The sequence below is a fragment of the Erpetoichthys calabaricus genome, chromosome 7 (genome assembly GCF_900747795.2).
Source record: "Erpetoichthys calabaricus chromosome 7, fErpCal1.3, whole genome shotgun sequence".
In the NCBI taxonomy this organism is placed as follows: Eukaryota; Metazoa; Chordata; class Cladistia; order Polypteriformes; family Polypteridae; genus Erpetoichthys; species Erpetoichthys calabaricus.
This window is the reverse complement of record NC_041400.2, coordinates 85,300,843-85,328,759: the sequence shown is the minus strand read 5'-3', so window position 1 is coordinate 85,328,759 and position 27,917 is coordinate 85,300,843. Positions and strand designations below refer to the sequence as shown.

General features: G+C 40.1%; 1 protein-coding gene across 2 annotated transcripts in view; it reads right to left on the bottom strand.

Moving 5' to 3' along the window:
- Positions 1 to 27,917, bottom strand: part of phf24 (PHD finger protein 24) — a 211,262-nt gene that overhangs the window by 26,607 nt on the left and 156,738 nt on the right. For both annotated transcript variants that reach the window (XM_051930143.1, XM_028805156.2), the window contains exons 5-6: positions 14,879 to 15,075; positions 9,701 to 9,867 (exon numbers count right to left, since the gene is read on the bottom strand). In XM_051930143.1, coding sequence (XP_051786103.1) covers positions 9,701 to 9,867; positions 14,879 to 15,075 — 364 coding nt within the window. The remainder of the gene's footprint in view (positions 1 to 9,700; positions 9,868 to 14,878; positions 15,076 to 27,917) is intronic.

Sequence of the window (27,917 nt, the reverse complement as noted above, 5' to 3'; positions counted from 1 at the left end):
TCCGATTAATTTTACGCAACTGGAAATGCAGACCGGGAGATGTTATTGATGTGGGACTGAAAGGATAAAGTACTATCAAAGATGACACCCAGACTCTTAACCTGTGGGGAAGGGGAGACAAAGGAATTATCGATAACAAATGAAGAATTATCAGTTTTGGATAATGTTGATTTTATACCAATGAGGAGAACCTCAGTTTTGTCACTATTTAATTTAAGAAAATTTGAAGAAAACCAGGATTTGATTTCTGCAACCAATAACCGAGGAGGGTGGAAAGGAAACAGTTGGTTTGCTAGTGAGATAGAGCTGGGTGTCATCGGCATAACAGTGGAAGCTAATGTTATACTTATGAAAGATGTTTCCAAGGGGAAGGAGGTAAATAATGAAAAGGAGGTGCCCCAGGACAGAGCCCTGGGCCACACCTGAAGTAACAGCGGTGGATTGGGATGTGAAAGTTTTAAGCTGAACAAACTGAGTGCGCACTGAGAGGTATGATCTGAACCAATCTAGTGGAGGGTGGGTAATGCCATTGAAGATAATCTATTGAGAAGAGTAGTGTGACAAATAGTGTCAAAGGCTGCATTCAGATCAAGGAGGATGCGAATAGTAATTAAACCAGAATCAGCTGCCATAAGGAGGTCGTTAATAATTTTTATAAGTGCCGTTTCTGTACTGTGGAGGGGATGAAAACCAGACTGGAACTGTTCATACAGATTATTATGAGATAAATGAGAATGAAGTTGAATAGCCACTATTTTTTCAAGAATTTTGGAAATGAAGGGTAGATTAGAAATAGGACGAAAATTACTGAAATTAGTCGGATCGGCACCAGGTTTTTTCAGTATTGGGGTTATTGCAGCAGTTTTAAAAGATGAAGGAACAGTACCAGTAGTGAGAGAAGAGTGGATTATAGCAGAAATAAGAGGGACCAGAGAGGGGAGGCAGGCTTTGACCAGAACTGTAGGGAGGGGGTCCAGTTGACAGGTGGACAGCTTAGACCTACAGACAAGATCTGAGATTTCTGAGAAAGTAGGAAGCTGAAAAGAAGAAAATGAGTGAGTTGGTGCATGAAATTCAAATGAAGTATTGGATGAATCCATACAGAGAGACTGGTGAATCTTCTGGATTTTTTCATTAAAAAAGGACATAAGGGAATTGCAAAAATCAGTTGAATAAAGGTGAGAAGGTAAAGAATCCGGGGGTTGTGTCATATTATTAAGCAGTGAAAACAATGACTTGGTGTTGCCTTCATTAGAAGAAATAATGTGAGTGTAATAGTTAGATTTAGCTTGGGCAATACAGTCCTTGTAATAAAGTATATGGTTTTTGTACATCTCTTTGTGAACAAAGAGTCCAGTGTTTCTATACAACTGTTCAAGCTGCCGGCCTTTGGCTTTCAAAAGCCGAAGTTCAGGCGTGAACCAGGGAGCAGAAAAGGAGAAAGAAACAGATCTAGTTTTTAATGGAGCGAGAGAGTTAAGAATATCATTAAGTTCAGTGTTATAGTGTGAGACCAGTTCTTCAGGAGTGGATAAATTATGAATGTCCATAAGGGAATCAGTACTAGAGGAAAGAGAGCCTAAGTTAATATTCTTAATATTATGGAAAGACATGAGACGGGAAGGCTTAGTATTGGAAAGTGCAAGTTTAACATTGAATGAAATAAGAAAATGATCAGTTATGGGGAGTTCATCTGCAGTACAATCAAGTGGGGTAAATCTAGAACAGCAAATCAAGTCCAAGATATGTCCTTTGAAATTAGTGGGAACATCAGTATGCTGCTGGAATCTAAAACTCTCAAGGCAGGATGTAAAGTCTCTAGTAATAGGGACATTGATATTATACATATATATATTGAAATTCCCCAGAAGTATTATGTTTGATGAAACAGTAGATAAGTGTGTAAGAAAAACATTCAGAAAGTCATTATTTGATTTAGGGGGCCGGTAAACAGTTGCAATAATAGTAGGAATAGGTCTAGTTAATTGACACAAAAGAGATTCAAATAAACTGAAGGCAGTAACAGACAACGGTAGGTCTTTCCACTTCTCACGATACATTAACGCAAGACCTCCTCCTTGGCCAGAGCCACGGGGTTGAGAGATGTAAATTCGTTAAGTTGGGAAAAGTCATGAGGTTGTTGCCATGTCTCAGTTAGACAGAAAAAGTCAAACTTACGATCAGTGAGGAGATCATGGATGAGAGGCCCCTTGCTCGTAAGTGAGCGGATGTTCAACAGACCGAAGTTGACAATGGCGTTATCGCATTTAGCAACAGTGTTACCTGACCGGGCTAGGCTGGCTAACACACTGTGGCCCGTGACTGCCTAAGTTACGTGGAGGACGTCGAGAACTGGACCAGATGGAGTTTATTATTTTCGAACTATCAGCTTGGATACTCCAGCTGGACCCACGGTGGATGTATCTCTGACGGGGGAGGAAAATGATGTCCGGGTGGAGATGCAGCCCAGTCAGTGGAGGCTTGGACAAGTGGAAGAGCAGTCGGAGGAGCTCAGCAGCTGAGTACTGAAGCTGGCCTGTGGCAGGTTGCATAGTGAGTGACAGAGGGACCAAACAAACACGAACCAAATAAATATCCTACCAGTCCACATGTTAAGCAAAGACGCAGACAACTCAGACGTCTGGAGAACAAAGCCAGGTAAGTTTCAAAGCGGGGATAGGCTGAAAAATAGTCCATACACAGCCAAATCACCAGTCAAGCTAGAAATCAGTCTAGCTTTAAATGACTTTAAAATAAAACTCAATGAATAAATCTGCCCAAAATGAAAACAGTTGCTTAGTCCATTAGATTGTAAGTTAATCGTAAAAAAGTTAGAAAGTTATCGGCGAGCAGCAGCGACCAGTCACGCCAGCATTCGCTCAACTGGAAGTGATAATAACAACTATAATAATCATAATAATAACAATGCAATTATAGGTCACAGGAGCCGATTCCTAACATTGCAGCACTAGGTACATGGCAAGAACCAAACCAAGAGTGAAAAATCAAATTATGCCAGTTGTTAAATTGTTATAATTAACCCAGACACAAGGGATATCACAAACCAGTGTGCTTCTTCATGCCAGTCCCAAGCCTGGATAAATGGGGAGAGTTATGTCAAAAAGGGCTCCGGTGTAACATTTTGCCAGATCATTATGCGTAAAACAATACAGATTTTCATACCGGATCAGCTGAGGCCCAGGTTAACAACGGCCACCACCAGTACTGTTAACCAACAAGGTGCTGGCGGAAATTGGTCTACTGTTGGCCGAAGAAGGAGAAAAAGAGGGGGGACACATGTCTGGAGGCAGGAGGAGAGGATGAAAGTAAAGACAGTGGAACTGAGGGTAGGAACTTTGAATGTTGGCAGTATGACTAGTAAGGAGAGAGAGTTAGCCGATGTGATGGAGAGAAAGAAGGTTTATATATTGTGCGTGCAAGAGACTAAATGGAAGGGGAGCAAGGCCAGGTGGATCTGAGGTGGATTCAAATTGTTCTATCTTGGTGTGGATGGGAGGGGAAATGGGGAAGGGGTTATTTTGAAGGAACAGTATGTCAAGAGTGTTTTGGAGGTGAAAAGAGTGATAGATAGATAGATAGATAGATAGATAGATAGATAGATAGATAGATAGATAGATAGATAGATAGATAGATAGATAGATAGATAGATAGATAGATAGATAGATAGATAGATAGATAGATAGATAGATAGATAGATAGATAGATAGATAGATAGATAGATAGATAGATAGATAGATAGATAGATAGATAGATAGATAGATAGATAGATAGATAGATAGATAGATAGATAGATAGATAGATAGATAGATAGATAGATAGATAGATAGATACTTTATTAATCCCAAGGGGAAATTCACATACTCCAGCAGCAGCATACTGATAAAGAAAATATTAAATTGAAGAGTGATAACAATGTAGGTATACAGACAGACAATAACTTTGAATAATGTTAACATTTATTAACATGATGATTATGAAGTTGGAATGAAGGTGTGATGATGAATGTTGTTAGTGCATTTTGCCCCACAAGTTAGGTGTGTGATGTATGAGAAAGAAGATTTCTGGAGTGAGTTGGATGAAGTGATAGACAGCGTACCCAAGGTGACAGAGAGTGGTGTTTGGAGGGGATTACAATGGACATGTTGGTGAAGGGAACAGAGGAGATGAAGAGGTGATCAGTAGGCATGGTGTCAAGTAGAGGAATGAAGAAGGTCTGATGATAGTGGATTTTGTGAAAAGGATGGACATGGCTGTGGTGAAAATGTATTTTAAGAACATTAGAACATTGTAGACGAGAACAGGCCATTCAGCTCAACAAAGCTCGCCAGTCCTATCCACTTATTTCTTCGAAAAAACATTAAGTTGAGTTTTGAAAGTCCCTAAAGTTTTACTGTCTACCACACTATTTGGTAGCTCCAAGTGTCTATCGTTCTTTGTGTAAAGACGTCTGTGCGAAATTTACCCTTAACAAGTTTCCAAATGTGTCCGCGTGTTCTTGATGAACTCATTTTAAAATAACAGTCTTGATCCACTGTACTAATTCCCTTCATAATTTTAAATACTTCAATCATGTCACCTCTTAATCTTATTTTTCTTAAACTGTATAGGCTCAGCTCTTTTAATCTTTCCTTATAATTCAACCCCTGTAGCCCTGTAATCAGCCTTGTCACTCTTCCCTGGACGTTTTCTAGTGCTGCTATGTCCTTTTTGTAGCCTGGAGACCAAAACTGCACACAGTACTCCAGATGAGGCCTCACCAGTGCATTATAAAGGTTGAGCATAACCTCCTTGAACTTGTACTCCACACATCATGCTATATAACCTAACATTGTGTTTTCCTTCTTAATGGCTTCTGAACACAGTTTAGGAGACCACTATGACTCCTAAATCCTTCTCATAAGGTGTGGTCTTGAATTTCCGACAGACCATTGTGTATTCAAACCTAACATTTTTACTTCCTATGTGTAATACTTTACATTTACTGACATTAAATTTTATCTGCCACAAATCTGCCCAAGCCTGTATGCTATCCAAGTCCTTCTGTAATGATATAACAAATTCCAAATTATCTGCTAATTCACCTGTCTTGGTGTCATCTGCAAACTTAACCAGCTTGTTACTCATATTCCTATCTAAATCATTTATATATATTAAAAATAGCAGCGGCCCTAGCACTGACCCCTGTGGAACACCACTCTTAACATCCGCCAATTCTGATGAGGTTCCTCGCACCATCACCCTCTGCTTCCTGTGTCTGAGCCAATTTTGCAGCCATCTAAAAACATCACCCTGAACTCCCACTTCTTCAAATGCTTTCTGAAAGTCAAAATAAATAATATCATATGCTCCACTTTGATTGTATCCTTTTGTTGCTCCTCATAGAATTCCAGCATGTTAGTAAAACATGACCTACCTCTTTGAACCCATGCTGACTGTTCAGAATAACTCTTGTCCTTGCCAAGTGTTGCTCAATCTTATCCTTAATAATTCCTTCCATTCATTTTCCTGTGGTGCATGTTAAGCTTACTGGCCTATAGTTGCTTGGATCTGCCCTGTCACCCTTTTTATATAATGGGATGATATTTGCCATTTTCCAGTCCTTCGGAATCTCTCCAGTGTGCAGTGACTTCCTAAACATATGTGTCAAGGTTTTATATATGTACTCACAAGCCTCCTTAAGAACTCGAGGGTAAATATTATCTGGTTCTGGCGATTTGTTTGATTTCAGCTTATTTAATCTGTGAAGTAGTGCTGCTGCCTCGCAGTAAGGAGACCTGAGTTCGCTTCCCGGGTCTTCCCTGCATGGAGTTTGCATGTTCTCCCCGTGTCTGCGTGGGTTTCCTCTGGGTGCTCCGGTTTCCTCCCACAGTCCAAAGACATGCAGGTTAGGTGTATTGGTGATCCTAAATTGTCCCTAGTGTGTGCTTGGTGTGTGTGTCTTGCGGTGGGCTTGTGCCCTGCCCAGGATTTGTTCCTGCCTTGCGCCCTGTGTTGGCTGGGATTGGCTCCAGCAGACCCCCACGACCCTGTGTTAAGATATAGCAGGTTGGAAAATGACTGACTGACTGACTAACCTGAGAAGTACTTCTCCCTCTACAATTTTCAAATGCCTCATTACCTCCTTAATAGTCTCGTTTACTTCTGGGGCATTATTCTCTTGCTCACACCTCAGAAAAATGTAAGTTTAGGGCAACCGCTATTTCATTGTCTGTATCTTTTAATTCCCCTTTACTATTTCTGATGAACTTGACTTCCTCCTTGACTGTTCTTTTACTACTAAAATACTGAAAGAATCTCTTAGGGTCTTCTTTTGCCTTATCTGCTATATTACTCTCCAACTGCCTTTTAGCTTCCCTGATATCCTTCTTAATGGTTGCTCTCATATGCTCTATGATTCACTTTGCAGTTATTTGTCTTATAGAGTATGTCTTATAAAACACTTTTTTCCTTTTCAACTTCTTTTTTAAATCTGTATTAATCCAATGTGGAGTTTTTTTTTAATTCCAAATTTAGGTATGTATTTGTCCTGCATTACATGTAAAACATTTTTAAACCTGTTCCACTGCACCTCGACTATCTCCACACTTAAAAGCTTATCCCAGTGTATCCTACTTAGACTTTGTCGCATCTGGTCAAAATTTGCCCTACTACAATTCAACTTAACAATTTTAGTCTTTGCATCTGCTCTCTTACAAAATACTGAGAATTGTATTATATTATGGTCTCTTGAACCTAGTGGTTCCATCACTTCCACACCCTCAATTGTTGATTATTATAAAATACTAAATCCAGACAAGCTTCACCCCGTGTTGGTGCTTTAACATACTGTGTCAAAAAACAGTCACTGATTACTTCTAAAAACTCCTGCTCTTGTGCTCCTCCATCTTCAAGGTTATCCCAGTTAATATTTGGATAATTAAAGTCCCCCATGACTATAATATAGCAACTACATGATTGCTGTCACTGCTCCAATCCGTCTGTTGATCTCACCATCCCTCTTCCCGTCACTCATGAGCAAGACCCCAGGGTACTTAAACTCCTACACTTGAGGCGGTAACTCATCTCGCAGTTGGAGAGGACAGTTCACTTTTTCCTACTGACGACCATGGCCTCAGATTTGGAGGTGCTGATCCCCATCCCTGCCATTTCTCACTTGGTTGCAAACTGTTGCAAAGCATGCTGGAGGTCACAGCCCGATGAAGCCAACAGGACCACATTATTTGAAAAAAGCAGTGACGTGATTCTAAGGCCACCAGACTAGACCCCTTTCCCTCCATGGCTGTGCTTTGATATTCTATCCATGAAAATTACAATCAGGATAGGTGACAAAGCACAGCCCTGGCAGTGGTAATGGTGCTGATGTTTTTTCAAGTATGTAGACACTGCTCTCACTGTGATTATACAGGGACAGAATAGCCTTTATTAGGGGCCCCAGATCCCCATACTCTCCAAGCTTCCCCAACAGAATCAATTGAGGAACATGGTCATACACATTCTCTAAGTCCACAAAACACATGTAGACCATCCATCCATTATCCAACCCGCTGAACACAGGGTCACGGGGGTCTGCTGGAGCCAATCCCATCCAACACAGGGCACAAGGCAGGAACCAATCCCGGGCAGGGTGCCAACCCACCACAGGACACACACAAACACACCCACACACCAAGCACACACTAGGGCCAATTTAGAATCACCAATCCACCTAACCTGCATGTCTTTGGACTGTGGGAGGAAACCGGAGTGCCTGGAGGAAACCCACGCAGACATGGGGAGAACATGCAAACTCCACGCAGGGAGGACCCGGGAAGCGAACCCAGGTCCCCAGGTCTCCCAACTGCGAGGCAGCAGCGCTACCCACTGCGCCACCGTGCTGCCCACATGTAGACCACTTGGGTGTAATTCCATGTCCCCTCTAGCTGTCCACTGTTCCACAGCCTGGACAGAATCTAGATTGCTGCTCCTGGATCTAAGGTTCCATAACTGGGCAGATTTTCCTTTCTAGTACCCTGGTATAAGCTTTTCCAGGGAGGCTGAGGAGTGTAATCTCCCAATAAATGGAGCACACCCCCTCTCCCCCTTTTTAAAAATGGGGACCACCAACCTGGACTGCCACTCCAGAGGCACAGATACTGATGACCACACAACATTGAAAAGGCATGTCAGCCATGACAGTCCACCAATATCCAGAGCCTTCAGTATTTTTGGCAACATCTTATCCACCCCTTACTTAACTACCTCAGTGACCTCCACAAGGTAAATGGGAATTGATCCCCCCTCAGTTTCTGGCTCTGCCTCATCCACTGAGGATGTGTCCATTGGGTTCAAGAGCTCCTTAAAGTGTTCTTTCCACCGCCAGACAACATCTTCAGTCCGGGTCAGCATTTCTCCACCCTTGCTGAGAACAGCCTGGGTGACTCCCTATCTTCCCATTCTGAGTCTCCAGATGGTTTGTCAGAACCTCTTTGAGCCTTATTGATAGTCATTTTCCATGGTCTCCAAGCAGGTCTGGTACACCGAATTGACAATTGGTGAGAAAGCAAATATGGCAGTCAAAGTTCTCCCCTCTGCGACCTTCAGCCACACAGAGACAGCAGGACAGCATTGTGCAGGACAAACCTCCAACCATCGACCTGGCAGGGACTCAGTAAGAAAGCCTTTTACTCCGGGCAACTCCAGAGTAAAGAATCCAGCCTTTTTTGAAGGGTTTGGTTCCAGAACCAAGTGGATATCTAGTTGGTATCTCTCTACCTCACCCACCAACTCCGGTTCCTTCGCCCCATGAGAGGCGACATTCCAAGAGTCAGTTTGTGTGTCTGGGTTCCAGTCCTCCACAGTCTCTGCTTTTGTCTGCCACCCAGGTTATGCACTCAGCTGCTTTACCACCTACAGGTGGTGGCCCACAGGGGAGTCACATTTTTTTTTTATTTTTCAAATGCTAAGGTAATTAAAATTGGTAAACTGTTTAGTTGAGTTTTGTTTTTCTTATCAAAACTTTTTTATGCTCTTGTGTCTGTGGAAAAATACAAAAGAGCTTGATCAATCTGGTGTACATGACAAGGGCCATGCAAACTCTGCTTGCCCATGGCGTAAGTGCTACTTCTTGTTTTTAAGGTTACTACACAAAAAACCACAAGGGTGGACTCATCAAAAACTAAGGGACCAACAAATGTACTCAACCCTTGGGTTTGGTAATGCTGATTCAGGCTAATATTTTGAAATACTTGTGTAACTAAAGTCATAAGACAAAAACCCTATAAATATTTGGAACACCGACCCCTCGGGGCAGACGAAGGGCAGGTGTCCTAGCTACTGTGCTTCTCTGTCATTTAACCTTTGCCTGGTATGTATCAATAAAAGATTTTTACTAACTGTAATTATATCTCTCTGTCTTCAGTCACGAGAAACGACACCATAGAAAAAGTGTCCACATGTCTTTAGGAGGAAAAAATACACGACTCATACTAGTAGTTCACTGGATGAATTTTACTCCTATAAGGTTTAAAATCAGTAATGGTAAAATCCAATAACTGACTCCCTAGGAATTCACAGAAAAAAGTTTTTACATGAAAGTCACATAACATCAAGCAGTTAGATTAATTTTATCTTAAAATCTCCAAAAATGGTAATTTAAAAAAATGTCTGCTTTATGTGGACAGACAATTATAAGTTGCATTACCTTCCATTGCAAGACTGTGATCCTTTGGTGTGCTTTCGAAACCAGGTCTGCTGTGCTTTCATGAAGTCTGTTCTTGTAATAAGTCCACTGCCATTTGTGTCAAGGCTGATAAATGTATCCCTAGCTCGATCTCTCTCCTTTGCTGTCAGTAGTCGTACTGAAGAATTCTAAAGAATTAAAAATTTACAGAAAATAGCAAAAGTTAAGGGAGATAGAAAACCACTTGATCCAACAAACTGAACAGCAAAAATTATACAGTACAAGCATATTTTGTGTAAATTCTTTAAAACAGTATGGTTAATTAATTTATTATATTTTAAGATAAAATACAGTATATGGGATGTTTTTTCTGACCAAAAAGCAGGTGTCTCACAGTGATCCATGTAGCAGATGACATAATCACCAGCAATCTACATGCTGGGCCCTTAAAAGCAGAACACCCTTAACACAGAAATCTCAACTATCAAATCTAAGATATGTGGAGCTGATTTGCAGATCATGCAGAAAATAAGCTCAGGTGTGAAAAACAAGGCAAGTTCTACTGGAAGTATGAAATTATAGTAAAGATTGACATAAGCATTTCAGCTTAAATACTGGTTCCTCTAGCTAGCACATGAGACACACAGAGCAGCTCTATTAATTAAAAAATCTTTATAATAAACTAAGCTTTTCCCAGCTGGAACCCCAAATGTTTTATTTATTTTTGTGTTTATTACAATGGTGTAGTCAGCAGAATTTTGTGGAGCAATGACAGACTTAATGACCCTTGTAACCATGATGAACTCCAAATTCAAACACTGTTGGAACTGCTGTGTCAATTTCAGGAACATGATAATGCTGGTTGCAAAAAGAATGCATAGGTATATATGGTCCTTTCTTAATGGGCAAGGCATAGAAAGAATACTATAATTTAGACAAGAGAGTATGAGTAGCTGCTGATTATTGCATTATGAAAAGAGAACTTTTAGCTCAATTTGGCTTTACTCAATGGTCATTTTTTTGAGTCATTATGGTTAAGGAACACATAGTTTTGGCTTGACCCAGTTCAGGCAGCCATGTAATTATTGTGGCTGCACCTTATATTTGACTGCAACAATATAAGAACCAACAGACCTCACCCATATTCACGGTGACATGCATGTACTGTATACCCAATCACCTCCTGTATTCTCACCAAAGACAGGAAAAAGTAGTTACTATGCTGGATAAGCCCCTATATACAGCGATAACAAGGCATGACTGGACTCATTAGAACATTAGAACAATATAGACAAGAACAGGCCATTCAGCCCAACAAAGCTCGCCAGTCCTATCCACTTATTTCTTCCAAGAAAACAGCCCCTTAAGTCTTACTGTCTACCATACTACTTGGTAGCTTATTCCAAGTGTGCATTGTTCTTTGTGTAAAGAAAAACTTCCTAATGTTTGTGCGAAATTTACCCTTAACAAGTTTCCAGCTGTGTTCACATGTTCTTGATAAACTCATTTTAAAATAACAGTCTCGATCCACTGTACTAATTCCCTTCATAATTTTAAACACTTTAATCATGTCACCTGTTATTCTTCTTTTGCTTAAACTATATAAGCTCAGCTCTTTAAATCTTTCCTCATAATTCAACCCCCTGTAGCCCTGGAATCAGCCTATTTGCATATATGTGGTGCAAATAAACCCACAACACCACCTACTATACTGTGGAAGTCACTCTCTCTGATGCAGGAAAGGGGGCAGGCACTCGCATTCTGTGGACAATAACAAGCAAGATGGAGGGTTTTTACCACATTTTGTTGAAATCAAGGAGGAAAGCTAAGGACAAGGAAAAGGAAAGTTTTGAAGAACCTGTTGAACCAGATCAAAATAAGATATAGACAACTGTGGCAAGCTGAACAGATCAGAAAATGTAGAAGCTAAAGGGAGAAGGCAAGGTCTAGGTTTTTCCAGGACCCCTTCAAGTACGCTTAAGGCCTGCTAGAGGAAAAGAAAACTAGGGCACTGCAGAACACTGAGCAGAAGTTGGAGTAATAAATCAAAGACCAGCTCAGTGACAGCCAAAAGAAGATCCCACTCAGATCACCATGACACACCTCACTCACCCAAGCCCTCCTCACAGTTTCACTTCAGACTATTTGGGGAGAATGGTGTCAAACAGGTGGTAGAATGAGCAAGACGTGCATCAGCATCCAGGCCAAAGGCAAATATAGTGAATACCTTATAGAGTATATAAGAATTGCCCCCAGGCTCCTGGGGCTATTGTTGAAGCTGATGGGTGTTGCCTGGAAAGCTCAAACCATTACATCAGTGTGAAGTAGAGTGGTCCCCAACTTCAATCCAAAGGAGAAGGACACCGTGAGGCCGGGCTTCATGATCATGGTCACATACAATACCCTTCCCATCCCAGTCCTTCATAAGCTAGCCAAAATCCTAGAAGGATGCAAGCTGGAAGCAAACAAGGGCTTCTCTGGTAAACTCACCACAGATGATCAAGTTCTTCATGCAAAGGAGCGAGGCTCAGAGTAGCAACATGAAGGCATGGGCCATCCTGTCACCCAGAAGTGAGCGGAACATAAGAGCTGATCTTGACCACCAGTTGAAATTCTTAATTTTGAGGAAACGATATAATGAAGACTCATTTAAAAATATCAGAAATGTTGTATCAGAGATAAACAGTCAATTTGCCAGGAATCTCATACCACAGGACCTCACATTGTATTGCAAAATGACTTGTTATATCAAGTCGAATTTCACCAGGGTGAACGATGATACTGTTGATTTGTACCAAGCCAGTACCTTTGTGAGATTTCCTGATGACTCATGTCCATTTAGTAAGGAGTCACCTAAGTATGGAATCACTTCAAAACAGATTAACTCAAAATTTTAATTGCCAGGAATAGATGAGGAAGTCTATGCACTACTGTGCATCTTGCCCACAATTCCAGTTGCAACAAATTCTTTAGCAAATAAAGGTGCCATTGGTCCTATCAATTGTGGATATTTCATTTGACTGGATCATTTCTAGGACCGTATCACTTCTTCCCTTCCAGTGAAAATGAGATAAAAGAAGCCAGACAGAAAGTAGCTGTCAGTTGAGCATCAGTGCTCCTGAAGATCACATGAGATGTTCAGAGCATATCTATTGCAGCCATCAGGGAGTGCACCAGCTCTCCAAACCTCTGACACAACAGATACAAGGCAAATGTCCCAGCACAACACAAGGCTTTTATTCACTGGGAAACGTTTCCCACCAGCATCAAGCACAATACAAGCACAAACAGACAGCACAACACAGCACTTTTGTTCTTTTTCCTTCCTTCCTCCACCTCCAACTTTTCCTTAAGCAAGCATTGTCCACTACTTCTTGATTCTGGCTCACTGAATGGAGTGAGGTGGCTCCTTTTATAGAGCACCTGGAAGTGCTCCAGGTGTACCGTGATTTCCTTTCCGGCAGCACTTCTGGGTATGGTAGAAGTGCTGCAATAAAGGGCTCCACAGTTCTCCATGTGTGCCCTGGCGGTAACCACAGAGCCCTATAGGGCTGAGTTCCCAAGCCCCAAGTCCGTGCCTCTGTGCCAAGTCAAGAGAGGCTGCCCTTCTACCATTCCTGGGGAGGTAATGTCCCATACAAGCTCTCTGCCTCGGGCCTTCCATCAGCAAGGTCTCCTGGCCTAGTAAGAACTTCAGCCATTCATCACACTATTTACTTAAAAACCTTTAGGATAAACTGTGTTTTTGCCGACTGGGACCCCAAATGTTTTTATCCTTTTTTGCCTTTATTACAACATATTTATTTTTTTGTGAATTTTCTGGTGTTTTTCATATCAGTTGTGGAGTATTCTTGCATGGTGTTTTCACCTACCTTCCATAATATTGTAATCTTTTCCTTTTTTCCTTGGATGTTAAACTCAAGGCCCTGATGTTAAACAGAGAGGTCCAGGAGGAGTTAAATAAGGAGATCAGAACGGAGTTGGTTGCTAGAGTAATATCCATTTTGCAACAATAAAAAACAATGACCTAATATATGTAATAACTTGACTATCTATTTAAATACTGTACATTAGTAAGTGAACTTCACAAAGATAGTCCAAAACAGACATGCATTCTTTTTAACATGTGTCTATTATACGTGTAATTATCTACTGGAAAACTGACCAACACTTTAACTATGCTTATACCTGATATTTAGGGGTAAAAATTAATTGTTAAATAGACAAATGTTGTGTCCTTTATGTGCTTTTCTTGAAATGTTCTAAGGTAATTATTTGTTAATAAGGTAACAAAGCACAATTTAGAACTCTTAAAGTAAAGCTCTGTTGTTGGCTTAATTTGGAAATTATTCTTTTGGCTGGTATTATTGCCTTGAATGTGAATCCTATATCACAACTGTATAGAACTTGATCAAAACCAAAATATGGAACATGCAGAACAAGTAATTGTAGCTCCAAGCTGAATTAGACATTCATAAGGTTGTCATTAGTTTGGTACTGTGATGGCCCAGATGCATGCAGCTGGCATAACCTCCTTGAACCTGGTCTATCAATAGTCATGTCCAAGGATGAGCCAGGCCATGGCAATTAATGGACCCAAGTTCAAGGAGGTGAAGCCAGCTCTGGGCACCAGGGCCGTAACATTTGGTGGCAGTAGTGGGATGAGCCAGTGGCAGTGAGAAACAAAGAAGGATGGACAACAGCAAAAAGAACCAGTGTGCCTAGCCTAAAAAGACTTTTTTGAATACTGAACTTTTGATGGACTATATATTAATTAATTGTTTTGCTTTTATTAAAATTATGTTTTTACTGTCCTGTTTAAAAAGGTTTAGTTTTATTGTGGGGTTTGTTTTAGTGCTTTTAGTGCAGGTGCTAGAGGGCCCTGGGTCACCAGATCAACCAATTAGACAGGTTGTGCATCCTGCCACATACAACTGGCAGATATGGGGGCAAAAATGTGATAAGATGCATTTAGGGTCCATGGTGGTTTAGGCTCCTGGACCATCACAGATACACATCAGCTTAGAATAACACTTTCTCTACTTGCTTACATTTTGCATACCTTTTAATTGCCCAGTTACATATTTCAATTTTCTGTATTAATATTTGACTGTATCTTTGTGCTTGACTTTGCTTGGTTAGCACTGATAAGTTTATATTGCTGAAAAAGTGAAAAATCATTTGACTGCATTTTTGTACCTTACTGCGAAATTTTTTGAGGACAATTAAAGACTCATGGTAGAGAAAGTCCATCCATTCAATTTCGCCCCTCTGTTCAAGTGCAGAAAACTGTCTCAGCTCTTGCTCCTCCATCTCTTCACTCATCTGCTTTCCAAAATGTTGCTTTGAAACGAAGTGTTTGTAGTGCAGAAACTCATCAGAGCTAAGACAGGAATCTAGAACATAGAAAAAAATATTTCCGAGATTAAGGTGAGGGGAATCTGAGTCCACAAAGCATTTTATAAGACAGTGCATTATCAACCAGTGAAGCAGAAGGAAAGTGTACTGTATCTACTTTATTATTTAAAAATGAAATCAACTGGTCTAGTTCAGACCAGAATGGCTGATGTGTACTTAATAATGAATATAATACATTCATTTGTAGACTGTGGCTTGCTTTTAATGTTGTTGATAAGCCAATGGTTACTGAACATTTTCATTGAGCCTACTAATTGGTTAGATAAATCATTTTGATTTATTATGGAGTCCCTAGATGGAGTATGTCATCAGACCTACTTAATCCAGTTCAGAGACACATACTGTAAGAGGTAGCCTGTCATGTCAGCATCGGGTACAAATAAGTAGCCAGTCCAGTTGAAGCACCTCATAGATGCCTCCACCCATTCAGTTCTAACGGCTAAAATGCACTACTATTTTGCACTACCACATCACTTCAATACTTTTTTTGTCATTAAGCATATCCGCAAGTTGTTTGAATTGTGATATGACCATATTTTTATACACAAAAATGATTACATTTCATTACTTGGATTTTGAGGATGCTAAGCAGGATACAACAATTATATAACACTAGCAGCATACAGCACAATACTCTACATGTCAGCTGTCTCAGTATTATCTCCTTTCTCAACTTCAACAGTAGAAAGGCTTATTAATGTATTGTACCATTTGAAGGAAAGCATCCAGTCTTTCTGTTTCTCTAGGCAGTATATTTATTTAAGCATCTAAGAAACTAAACCGTAAGGCTTGCCAATAACAGAAACGTAGTCAAACACAGAGCATTAAGGTCAAAATTCCAAAACATAGTAAAAACACAGTTAAATCACCAATTCCAGACCCTCTGGATTTAAAGGGGTGATTGGCAGGTGGCCCTGCCTCTTGGGAGGGCTACCCATTTAACACATGGAACATAACAAAAGCATCTTATATACATAGGAAAAACTAAAAATAAAGAAGATTCACATAATCAACATAAAAAGAATGAACAGTGAACAAAAGAAACATAAAACATAAACTTGAACCCCAACCAGAGGTGAAAACCTGGCTAAGATATGAAAAGCTCATGGTAGCTCCATCAGCTAATGAAATAAATGGCTATATCTTTGAATTTATTTGTAATGATGAGTATTTTCCCTAATAGTCATATGATCTAATTAGTATAAAGTAGGATGATGAATGGTAGACTGCCTTTAATACTGCTAATGGATGTTATGAATACAAAGTAATGACATGGTTCGGCCATTACTTATGATTATATAGGATAGTTTTAGGGATGCCTGGGTCTACCAGTTTTTAATTCTGGACAACTAACTACACTACACACTTGCAAAGCTCCATGGACTACTGATGAAACTTCTGTGTACTACTGATCAAACACAATTTGATAAAAACAAAAGACCAGATTCTTCATGTATGATCTTAACTTTGTGTCATTATTAAAGACAGCTCAGCAGACTATCATAACCCCTGGTTTGTACTTGACATGCCTGCGGTGGTTGCTAAGGCAGCACAGCATAAATGACATCAGATGTGGAGACTAGTGCCGAGTTTTTGCCTGAAGATTTCACTAACTATGTATAAGTATTACTAGGGTGTTGTAATGTGTTAGCCATTATGAATATAGAGGAAAGCCAAGCAAAATGACACCTTTTATTGGCTAACTAAAAAGATTACAATACGCAAGCTTCCGAGGCAATTCAGGCCCCTTCTTCAGGAAAGATCTTTCCTGAAGAAGGGGCCTGAATTGCCTCGAAAGCTTGCGTATTGTAATCTTTTTAGTTAGCCAATAAAAGGTGTCATTTTGCTTGGCTTTTCTCTAACTATGTATAACAAACTTGACCTTTGTTATACTATGTCGTTATTTGAAAACTAACAGTGTCAGATCAGGGGGAGTGTGAAAATGACTGAGAGAATAAACCTAAAAAAACGCTAACCTTTACAAGTACCATAAACTTACACCAGCTGTTAGAGACTCAAATCAAATGTATGTTTTTATTCTATAATAGTAACAATAAGAGCAGCTCACTCCTCAAAACGGTAAATGCAGGAAGGACCCGGAATTGAACCCACAACCTGTTGATTATGAGACAGCAGTTCTCACCTCTGCACCAGCGAAGCAGATGTGCCAGTCTCGTCTCCTAACCCAATTTCTTGTTCTTCGGTTATGTTCTTGAATTAAAGTGCACTTTTTATGTTATACTTTTTGTGAAAGTGTTTATTTAATATTTGGACTTCAGACTTTACACATTATACACTTCATGTCAAAATTTTGTCATTAGTACTATAACATGAAAAAAGTTTCTGTTTTAGTTATGTGTTCAACATTTCTTGCCTCGCATTTCCTGTCATCCAACATTTACCCAAATCGTTGTAGATACGAACACACATGAAATGCATGTATTCCAAATAACAATATATTATTTTCCGTATACAACTCCAGGCACCCCACACCCAGATAAAGAGCCTTTAGCTGGGAGAATTCTAGCTGCGTCGGTGGGGAATGGGATTGCAGGCTGTTTGCTGGTAGTGCTGACTGACAGATTTGCAAAACAAAGACACTGATGAGGAGGTATGAAGGAATTTAAGATGGCCTGGGATTACGATTTTTTTTGTAGGCTTCAGGGATTCTAGTGTTAATTCTTCTAAAAGAAAATCAAATTGAGCTTTGAAGGTCCCTAAAGTATACCGTTTAACAAACTGTTTGGTAGCTTATTCCATGTGTCTATATATTGCCTTTGATTCTTGTATGTCTAATCATCTTTCTCTGATGAGGACTCCTGATAATTGTTGAAAGCTTAGGAATAATAATAATAAAAAAATATATTTAAGATATTCATATTGTCCTTTTGTGGATTTCTAGCTACAAAGGCCTGGTAAAGTTAACGTGTTAATTTTTGTGATTAATGTGGCCTGTTCAACCTGTTAAAAATTACTGTTGCATCCAGGGCTGGCCATGAGGCAAACACCACAGGCAGTACTTTGGTCAGGATGGCATTTTCATATATTTTTTTTTTAACATTATGAAACAAAAATACAAAAAAAAAAACATACACATCCAGTACCGTATTTAATTTTATGAAATGCAAATTTCATTTAACACTAGAATTACCAGAGCCTACGAGAAAACTCGTAAACCCGGCCCACCTTAAATCCGTTCGCACTTCTCCGTCAGCGTCTTTTGTCCTGTAAATGTGACGATTAAGACAAGCAGCAAGCAGCCTGCTATTCCATCCCCCCACCGTCGCAGAATGTTCACAAAGTTCTCCCAGCTCATGCCTTGATTGATTATCTGGGAGTAAAGTGCTGGAGTTTTAGAGTGGAAATAATAGATTGTTATTTGGAACACATGCATTTCATGTGTGTTCTGTTTCTACAGTAATCTGTATAAACACATTGTTAAAACAGAAACTTTTTCATATTTTAGTGTTAATATTATACAGTATAGTACACACATACATTTGGTTTGTGTCTGTAACAGCCGCTGTACATTTATAGGACTTGTAAAAGATGCCTTTTTTTCCCACTTTTATTCTCTCAGTCACGACCACGATGCATACTATTGCTACCCGCCCCCTCAAACTCAGGGATCTGATTCTGTTACTTTTTATATAAAACTGGGAATAACTGTAGATGTGAGTGGTGTTTTGAAGCAAAGGAACTGGACATTCTTTGATCTGGATGGATAAAAGACATAGGTATATATGATATTTGAAATAACTAATTTTATGACCTGTATAGTATATTTCGAAAAACACTGTGGCACGGATGCAACATTATTTATATTCATTCGCATAACATTTTGCGGTAGTAATTACTGACTGCGTGTTTCGCTTGTTTTTTTCCCCCGATCTTGCCAGTCTCCACGTTGCTGTATGGTGAGGTTTCTTTTGTACTCCAGGACATGCAGAGGAAAGAATAGTGCAGAGGTCAGTTCAGCGCCATATGCAATCATCAGATTCAAATGTTAACAGTTTACACACACACAAGAACCGTCATTCCTACATTTACAACATGTGTACCTGTTGCAATGCGCACACTTCTCTCTGTGCTGTGGTTTCTATTATACACCTGAAAGAAATACAATATATGTGACATTTTGAATAAATCATTTTATGACCTGAATAGTACCAATAAGAAAACATCATCGCACTAATGCAATATTATTTGAAAACAAACAGCATCAGATCGGGTGTGAATTTATGCTGGCGCTGTTACTTAGAGTCAGATCAGGAGAAGGGGGATGGCTGGTGTTAGAGCGTGATCGTGATTGAGAGAATAAAACTGAAAAAAGCGAACTTTTACAAGCACCATAAATTTATACCCACTGTCCCATATATTTGTCTTTCTTTTTTTCTCTGTGCTGCAAGAACCGTCCTTCCTACATTTGAATATAAAAGTCTTTAATCCCTCTGTTTTTAACTCATCAGTCTGCCAGGTAGCTTACAATGCTGACTGCCATAATATAATGACAACATTCTAAGAAATAGAAGTGTAATAATTCTCCTTATCCAATATTTCAGTTTGTAGTATCTTCGCTAATTTATGCAAAGAACACAACATAATCACCCAAGTAATGCACAGTATCAGTTTTTAAGCTACTGAGATCTTTTTAGCATGCAAGGAGCAAAGGTATAGGTAGGGCAGCATTTTCCAACTGTTTTTCTTTGGTGACATGTTTTTGTAAACCAAAAAAAAACCAAGACACACCACAATTGTACTAACCACAAAAGCATTAAGTCTCTTAGACGTGCTAAACTACCTGAAGTTGGCAGGACAGGGGGGCAGCAAATAAAAAGTAGCTTGGAGATTTCAATAGTTGCTGGTGATGAACGATTGAGGATAGTATTTGTGGAGTTTTAACACAAGTTTTAAAGTATGCCCATTTAAGAGATGTGCATTCTTAAAATTAATTCAGTCTTCAGCAGAGCATTCAAAGCCAACAGTCGTTTCAATTACTTTGACATGTCTGTGTCTCATTTGCTATGCCAATTTGAGAATTAATAATCAACTCGCCTTTTAGGTATTCATAGTCAGGTTGTACTTGTTCAAGTAGTATTTTGTTAAAAGTTCAGGCTTAAGGACATTGTTTAAGTTTAAAAATGCCATGAAATGTTTTTTACATTCCTTTGTGTTAAATTGACATTAATTTAGTGATTCAGTGTGTATTTAATTCATGCTTTATATAATAACTAGCCAACCCGCAGCGTAACATACGCAGCATAATTATGTATTGATGGATGAACACTTCCTGAACGACACAGTTGTCCAAATGGGGTGGGTTTGTGGATACCACTGTGAGTGAATGAAAAGATGGACCTCTGGAGAGAGCAACATACAATTGTCCGTGACTGAAAGCTGGATCGTCTGTGACGATGGAGGCCACGCTGGTGAAAGTTACTTCGTCTGTAGGGATAAGTTTCAGCACTTGTTCATTAAGGTGTAGTGAGTATTCGTTGTTGATGCTTAATATAGCTTGCGTACTGAGTTGTTCCGGAGTTACAGTTGAGAAACACTTTTTTTAATGTCTTTTAAGCACAGGGAAAAAAATTAACATGTGAATTAACATGTAATAAGCCACCAAGAAAAGTAACACTGCAATAATGCACGCTACGATCCGATCGCTGTAAACAGAAGTGATAAGAAAATCGAACCCGACTGCCTTGTGGCGCTGTAGTAGTGCTGCTGCTTTGCAGTAAGGAGACTGTGGAAGATTGTGGTTTCGCTTCCCGGTTCCTCCCTGTGTGGATAGCGCTTTGAATACTGAGAACACTGCTATATCAATGTAACGAAGTATTAACAGGAAATAGTAAAAGGCAAATTATCTGCGACAAACAAACTTGTTTTAAACGCTGCATACCAAGCCGCAGCGTAGTATACGCCGCATAATCACGCCGCTTTTTAAATGTTTTTTAAGCAGAGGGAAAAAAATGAACATTTGCAAAATCCGTAACACTGCTTTCAGTAAGTACAATGCACACGCGTTTAATTTGTCGGCCACTTTTTGCCAGCCGTCTGTTCTGGTTTGGGCTGCTTTTGCAGTGTTACCGCTTGTGCATATTAAATCTTGAAATCCTTCGAGTAACTAATTAACTAACTAACACCCACCCCACCCAGCTTGTGAGAAAAAAATGCGCCCGTTCTTTCATCATTTTGTTGCAGCCTATCAAAGACTTGCTGATCATGTTTTGTAGACTCAATATACATTTGCTTTTCACTCAGCGTGGGGGCGCGCATTCATCTCGGATTATTACGTCCTGCTACACAGCTGCATTTGAAAAATCGAGTTATCCCTGATGAGTTTCACCGGCATTAATGATTAGGAATCTGGTTGGAACAAAACCCTGCATCCACAGGGGTTCACCAGGACCGAGCTTGGGAAACACTGCTGAACACAGACGAAACCGACTCAGGTGAGGAGTTGGGGCGGGCAAAGTGGTTGTAGCTATTGATTATTCAGTGTTGTTTGCCTGGGTGTCTGATCTGCTCGACGGGATCATAAATAAAAGGAAAACAATGTGAAGGCAATGTCACAGGTGATCCTGTTGTATAACGGGTCCACAGCTCCCCTTCAAAAGGCCATTTTTAAATAAATAATCATCGCACTCACAGCGTAGCAAGGGGCGTGGAAGTGTGGCTGAAACGGTTTCCGGGTGGAGTCATGCTGCGGGCATTTCTCCCCTGTGCAGTGTGCGAGCGAGTAAGGAGAGAGTGAAAGCCGGTACGTTACAGCGAGCGAGAGGAGGCTCGAAGGCAATGTGTTCCTGTGGTATAGCAGGTCCATACCTTCCCTTCAAAAGGCCATTTTTAATCAGGCGACTGACAGTAGTGGAGTCAGGCACAGAGAAGGTCAGCTGCTGAGACAGCGTCTCGACTGTTGCAGGGCCTGCATTGGTGAAGCACTTATTGAAGGGCTTATTGGTTTTTAAAGACTGCTTCCTTCATTGTGTTTTAACCTCAGTTTTAAAGGATTGCGCAGCTCTCTCTCTCGCGCTGCCTGTGTGTGTGCCTCTGTCTCTCTCTGGCGCTGCCTGTGTATGTGCGCGGCTCTCTCTCTCGCGCTGCCTGTGTGTGTGCCTATGTCTCTCTCTGGCGCTGCCTGTGTGTGTGCGCGGCTCTCTCTCTCGGGCTGCCTGTGTGTGCCTCTGTCTCTCTCTGGCGCTGCCTGTGTGTGTGCGTGGCTCTCTCTCTCGCGCTGCCTGTTTGTGAACCAAGGTTCCACTGAGGTTGACTAATGAAAAGTCAACGTGGCTCAGAGATGCATGTGGAGTGTGGCACAGACAAAAAGAAATGACGGCACGTTTTCCAAGGCGTGGCGTCCAAGTTGGTGGGCGTGGCTGTACGAGTTTTCGTCGTATCCAATGGTCTTAGAGTTGGTGGGCGTGGCTCCTTCCTGCGTGCTTTCTTAGGTGTCTTGCCCGCTCTGGCGGCGGCTTAGAGAATCTATATATGGCTCCTTCCTGCGTGCTTTCATGAGTGTCGTGCCGCTCTGGCGTCTGCTTAGAGAATTATATATACAGATAAATATATATTAATTCATTTAATAATATAATTACATGTCTTAATGTTAGATGTGATTAATTGTGATTTCCTCACAGAGCCTTGCAGCTCAAGATAAGGCGGAGGACTTGCAGTAATTGTCAGAGTGGAGTTAAACATCAAAATAATCCCAATTGATTGTCCATTGTCTTTCGAGTGTCTGGCTCTTAAACTAATAACGGAATCAGGTCCTGTCATATTCATTGGTTTTTATTGTCCTCAAAAATACAATGCATCCTTCTTATCTGATCTGACTGAACTATTAACCCACTTAAGTTCCTTTTCCCAGAGAGTCATTCTTCTTGGTGATTTCAACATCCATATTGACATCCCCACATCTAAACTGAGAAATGAATTCCTATCCTTACTGGACTGTTTTGACTTGACACAACATGTTGATTTTCCCACCCACTCTGGTGGTCATATATTGGATCTGATCTGTACATCTGGACTATCTGTTGCCAACACTTCCAGCACTGATTTGGGACTCTCTGACCATAAAGCAGTGCTTTTCACTGTCTCATTACCTCTCCCTCCTCTTACCTGTAAATGACAAATTTCTTACAGAAACCTTAAAAATATCTGTCCCTCTATCCTTTCTAGATCCATTTCTGATCTTTTACTGTCTTCACCTATTCCATCAACACTAGATAGTCTTGTTAACCACTATAACACAGCCCTTCATTCAGCATTAGATAAAACAGCTCCTTTAAAACATAAGGAGGTTTCCTTTAAGCGTTCAGCTCCTTGGTATAATTTATTTATTTATTTATTTTTTTTAAATTAATTTTATTGTAATCATTTATACAAATCAATCAATTTTTACAAATAATAGGATTGAAAAAACAAAAAAACAAGTCGACCCCCACCCCTGAGAGAGAGAGAGAGAGAGAGAGAGAGAGAGCATGGCCAACAGAGTAAAACTTAAGGCTTGTAGACATACCTAAATTGATGAGTTTAATAGGCCAGTAGAGATGAATGGAGAGGAAAAAGAGATGGGGAGATAATTGCTTCCTCGGTGCTTTAAGAGCGTATTCTAAAATGTTATTGATTATATCCTGCGAGATTTTAAAAAAATTCTATACAGAACCTCTAACTGTATATTTGATTTTTTCCAATTTCAAATAGTATAAAACATTGGTTACCCACGGACTTAAAAGAGGAGCGTTAGGATTCTTCCAGTTTAGCAAAATAAGTCTGTGTGCCAAAAGTGTAGTGAATGCAATCACAGTTTGTTTGTCCTTCTCCACTTTACACCCATCTGGAAGAACACCAAACACAGCTGTTAATGGGTTAGGAGGGATTTTGACACCAAGGCTATCTGAAAGGCACTTAAAAATTTTGGTCCAAAATGATGTTAATTTGGTGCAGGCCCAAAACATGTGACCCAGTGAGGCTGGGACTTGATTGCAGCGTTCGCAGGTTGGATCTTGCCCTGGAAACATTTTGGACAGTTTTTGGTGAGACAGATGTACTCGATATATAATTTTGAGTTGAATAATTGTATGCTTTGCGCATATGGAGCTCAAGTGAAGTCTCTGCATTGCTGTTTTCCACTCCCTTTCTGATATATTGATTAAGAGATCTTTTTCCCATTGTCCTCTTGGATCTTTGAAAGGGAGGGACTGTAAAATAATTTTATATATTGCAGAGATGGTGTCTAAGTCTTTGAAATTGAGCAATATTTTTTCCAGTGTGGATGAGGGTGCAAGATGAGGAAAATCGGGCAGGTTCTGTTTAACAAAGTTCCTAATTTGAAGATACTGAAAGAAATGTGTAGCTGGAAAGTTAAATTTGGAATGTAATTGTTCGTAGGATGCAAAGATGTTGTCTATATAAAAGATCTCTGAGCAATTTAATCCCAAATCTTTACCAGATATTAAAAACTGCATATGTTTGCAAGGGTTGAAAGAGGTGGTTCTCTTGCAGAGGTGCAACAGATAAAAGCTTCTCCATCTAAAAATGCTTTCTACATTGGTTCCATATTCTGAGTGAGTGAAGCACAATTGGGTTATTAGTATATTGCTGATACCTTGGATTTATTGGGGCACAAAGCAGGGAATATAAAGAAGTACTGCAGGATTTTACTTCTATTGCGGACCAGGCCTGTGTATGTTCATCTATTTGTGTCCAGGTTTTTATAGCTTGTATGTTTGCTGCCCAGTAATAAAACTGAAAGTTAGGTAGAGCCATGCCACCTTCTGCCTTAGGTCTTTGTAGGGTCGCTCTTTTGATACGTGGATGTTTTGAGTTCCAAATAAATTAGGCTATTGTTGAATCTAATTGCTTAAGAAATGATTGATTGGTTTATATTGGAATGTTTTGAAATAAAAAAAGAAGCTTAGGAAGAATATTCATCTTAACAACGTTAATTCTTCCAGCTAGAGTGAGATGAAGGGTTGACCATCTATGCAAGTCTTGCTTAATTTTTTCCATACAGACGGCAAAATTTTGTTGATAAAGAGCTTTGTGTTTACTTGTGATGTTTACCCCTGGATATTTAAACTGATCTGCAATGATAAAAGGGAAGGTGTCCAATCTAATATTGTGTGCTTGAGAATTCACTGGAAAGAGTACACTTTTATTCAAATTAATTCTGAGACCAGAGATCTTTTGAAATTCTGTAAGTACTGTTAAGACTGCTCCTTGGTATAATTTAGAATTGAGATCTATGAAAGCAGCTGGCCGACGCCTTGAGAGAATGTCACATAAGTCTGGCCTCACCGTGCACATCCAGGCTTTCTCTGACCACCAAAGAGCTTACAGAGAAGCACTAAATGCTGCCAAGAACACTCATTATGGCAGAATAATAGAAAGTGGCCACGATAACCCAAGGGTTTTATTCTCTGTAGTTAATAAACTACTCCAACCCGCATCTGGCCCAACTACGTCTCCTACTGGTCTGTGAGACATTCCTCCACTTTTTCCATAACAAAATTAAAGATCTAAATAATTCAACTAACATAAATACATCATCTGTTTATATCTTTCCCTGTTTTCCCACTCCTTCCAGCTCTTTCTCTAAGTTCTCACCAGTCACATCTGCTTTTGTTAATGACCTGCTTTGTAAGATGAGGCCGACTACTTGTGTACTGGACCCCATCCCCACCACACTACTTAAATCCTGCCTTCATGCCATAATCCCGACTATTACAATAATAATAAACTCATCCCTTGACACTGGTTTTGTGCCGCTCACTTTTAAAACCGCTTTTGTAACCCCAATGTTAAAAAAGTCTGGTCTTGATGCTGACAATCCTTAACAATTTCCGGCCTATTTCCCACTTACCTTTTCTGTCAAAAGTTCTTGAGCGTGTTGTAGCCTCCCAACTCAACAACTACTTAACTTCTAATAATTTGATGGAACCCTTTCAGTCTGGTTTCAGAGTACAGCACAGCTGTGAAACTGCTCTGCTACGGGTAACCAATGATTTGCTTATGGCAGCACACTCTGGACAAACCAGCATATTAATTCTGTCAGACCTCAGTGCAGCATTTGACACTATCAGACATGACATTCTATTGTCCAGAATGGAGAACATGCTGGGTATCTGTGGCACTGCCCTCCAGTTGTTCAAGTCCTATCTGACTGATAGGCAAGAGTTTGTTAGTCTTGGCAATAGCAGGTTCATTACAGCGCCAGTCATACAAGGAGTTTCACTGGGCTCTGTCCTCGGTCCTCTGCTTTTCTGTATTTATCTGCTTCCCCTTGGCCATATTATTCATAGCTTTGGACTGGGTTATCATTTTTACTCTATTTCAATGTTAAAAGTGGAACTTCATCAGAGCTTTCTCAACTCACAACTTGCCTCAATGAAATTAAAACCTGGATGGAGCAGAACTCTTTAAAATTAAATTGCAACAAAACTGAACTCCTGCAAATTGGGACTAAAGTGCAACTTAATAAAATTAGCTCCTTCCCAGTCAATTTTGGTGGTGATCTCATCAGACCTGCCTCTACTGCAAAGAATCTTGGTGTCATTTTTGATTCCTCCCTTTCTTATTCTGCCCACATAAATCACATTAAGAAACATTCTTACTTTCACCTCCGCAACATATCACGTGTTCGCTCCTTCCTCTCCTTTTCCAACACTGAGAAACTTGTCCATGCTTTTATGACATCCCGCATCGATTATTGTAATTCCCTACTGGCAGGTGCCCCTTCTAATCTTATATCACAGCTCCAGCTTATTCAAAACTCGGCTGCAAGAGTCCCTACATGGACCAGCAGCAGCAAGCACATCACACCCATCCTGCTTCGCCTTCACTGGCTCCCTGTGTGATACAGAATTGAATATAAAATTTATACTAGTAACCTAGTAGTACTAGGGTGTTGTACCGTGTTAGCCATTATGAATGTAGAGAAAAGCCAAGCAAAATGACACCTTTTATTGGCTAACTAGAAAGATTACAATATGCAAGCTTTCGAGGCAACTCAGGCCCCTTCTTCAGGCAAGATGTAATCAATTACATCTTGCCTGAAGAAGGGGCCTGAGTTGCCTCGAAAGCTTGCATATTGTAATCTTTCTAGTTAGCCAATAAAAGGTGTCATTTTGCTTGGCTTTTCTCTACTAGTAACCTATAAAGCCTTAAACGACCTTGCGCCAAACTACTTCAGTGACCTTCACCATCTCTGGAATGACCTACCGAAATTAATTAGATCAGCTGACTTCATGAATTCTTTTAAGAAACAATTTTTCAAGAAGACTTTTAGCTCTACTTGACTTTATTACCCTTCTTTTAGTTTACCTCTATGTCAAGACGCTCATGTAACCTGTGTGTGTATGCTAGACCAGGGGTGGGCAGATTCAGTCCTGGAGGGCCGCAGTGGTTGCAGGTTTTTGTTCCAACCCAGTTGCTTAATTAAAAAACAATCCTTGTCAATTATTTAATTGCATGGCTTGCTAGTGCTTTACCTCTGCCATGTCATTCTCATATCCTAGATTTATTTTCCTTTCTAAGGATATCTTCCAAATGATTTGAAGTCTAAAACAGATGAGTAATTCTCAGTGCTTCGCTTTTTTCTCTTCACTTTCCTTCCAAGTATTTAATTAAACCAAATAGTGCATTCACACAGGTGTAAATGAAAACAAGCTAAATGGAGAAATGCTGGTCTCTTTTGTCATTTGCGTGGTATTGCTAATTAGGAGCAATTAAAAACCAAGAATACAGCTGTTTAAGACTAAAATAAGCAATAAGGGTTCAAAATCTTAACGAGCGAAACAACTAAAGTGAAGCTGAA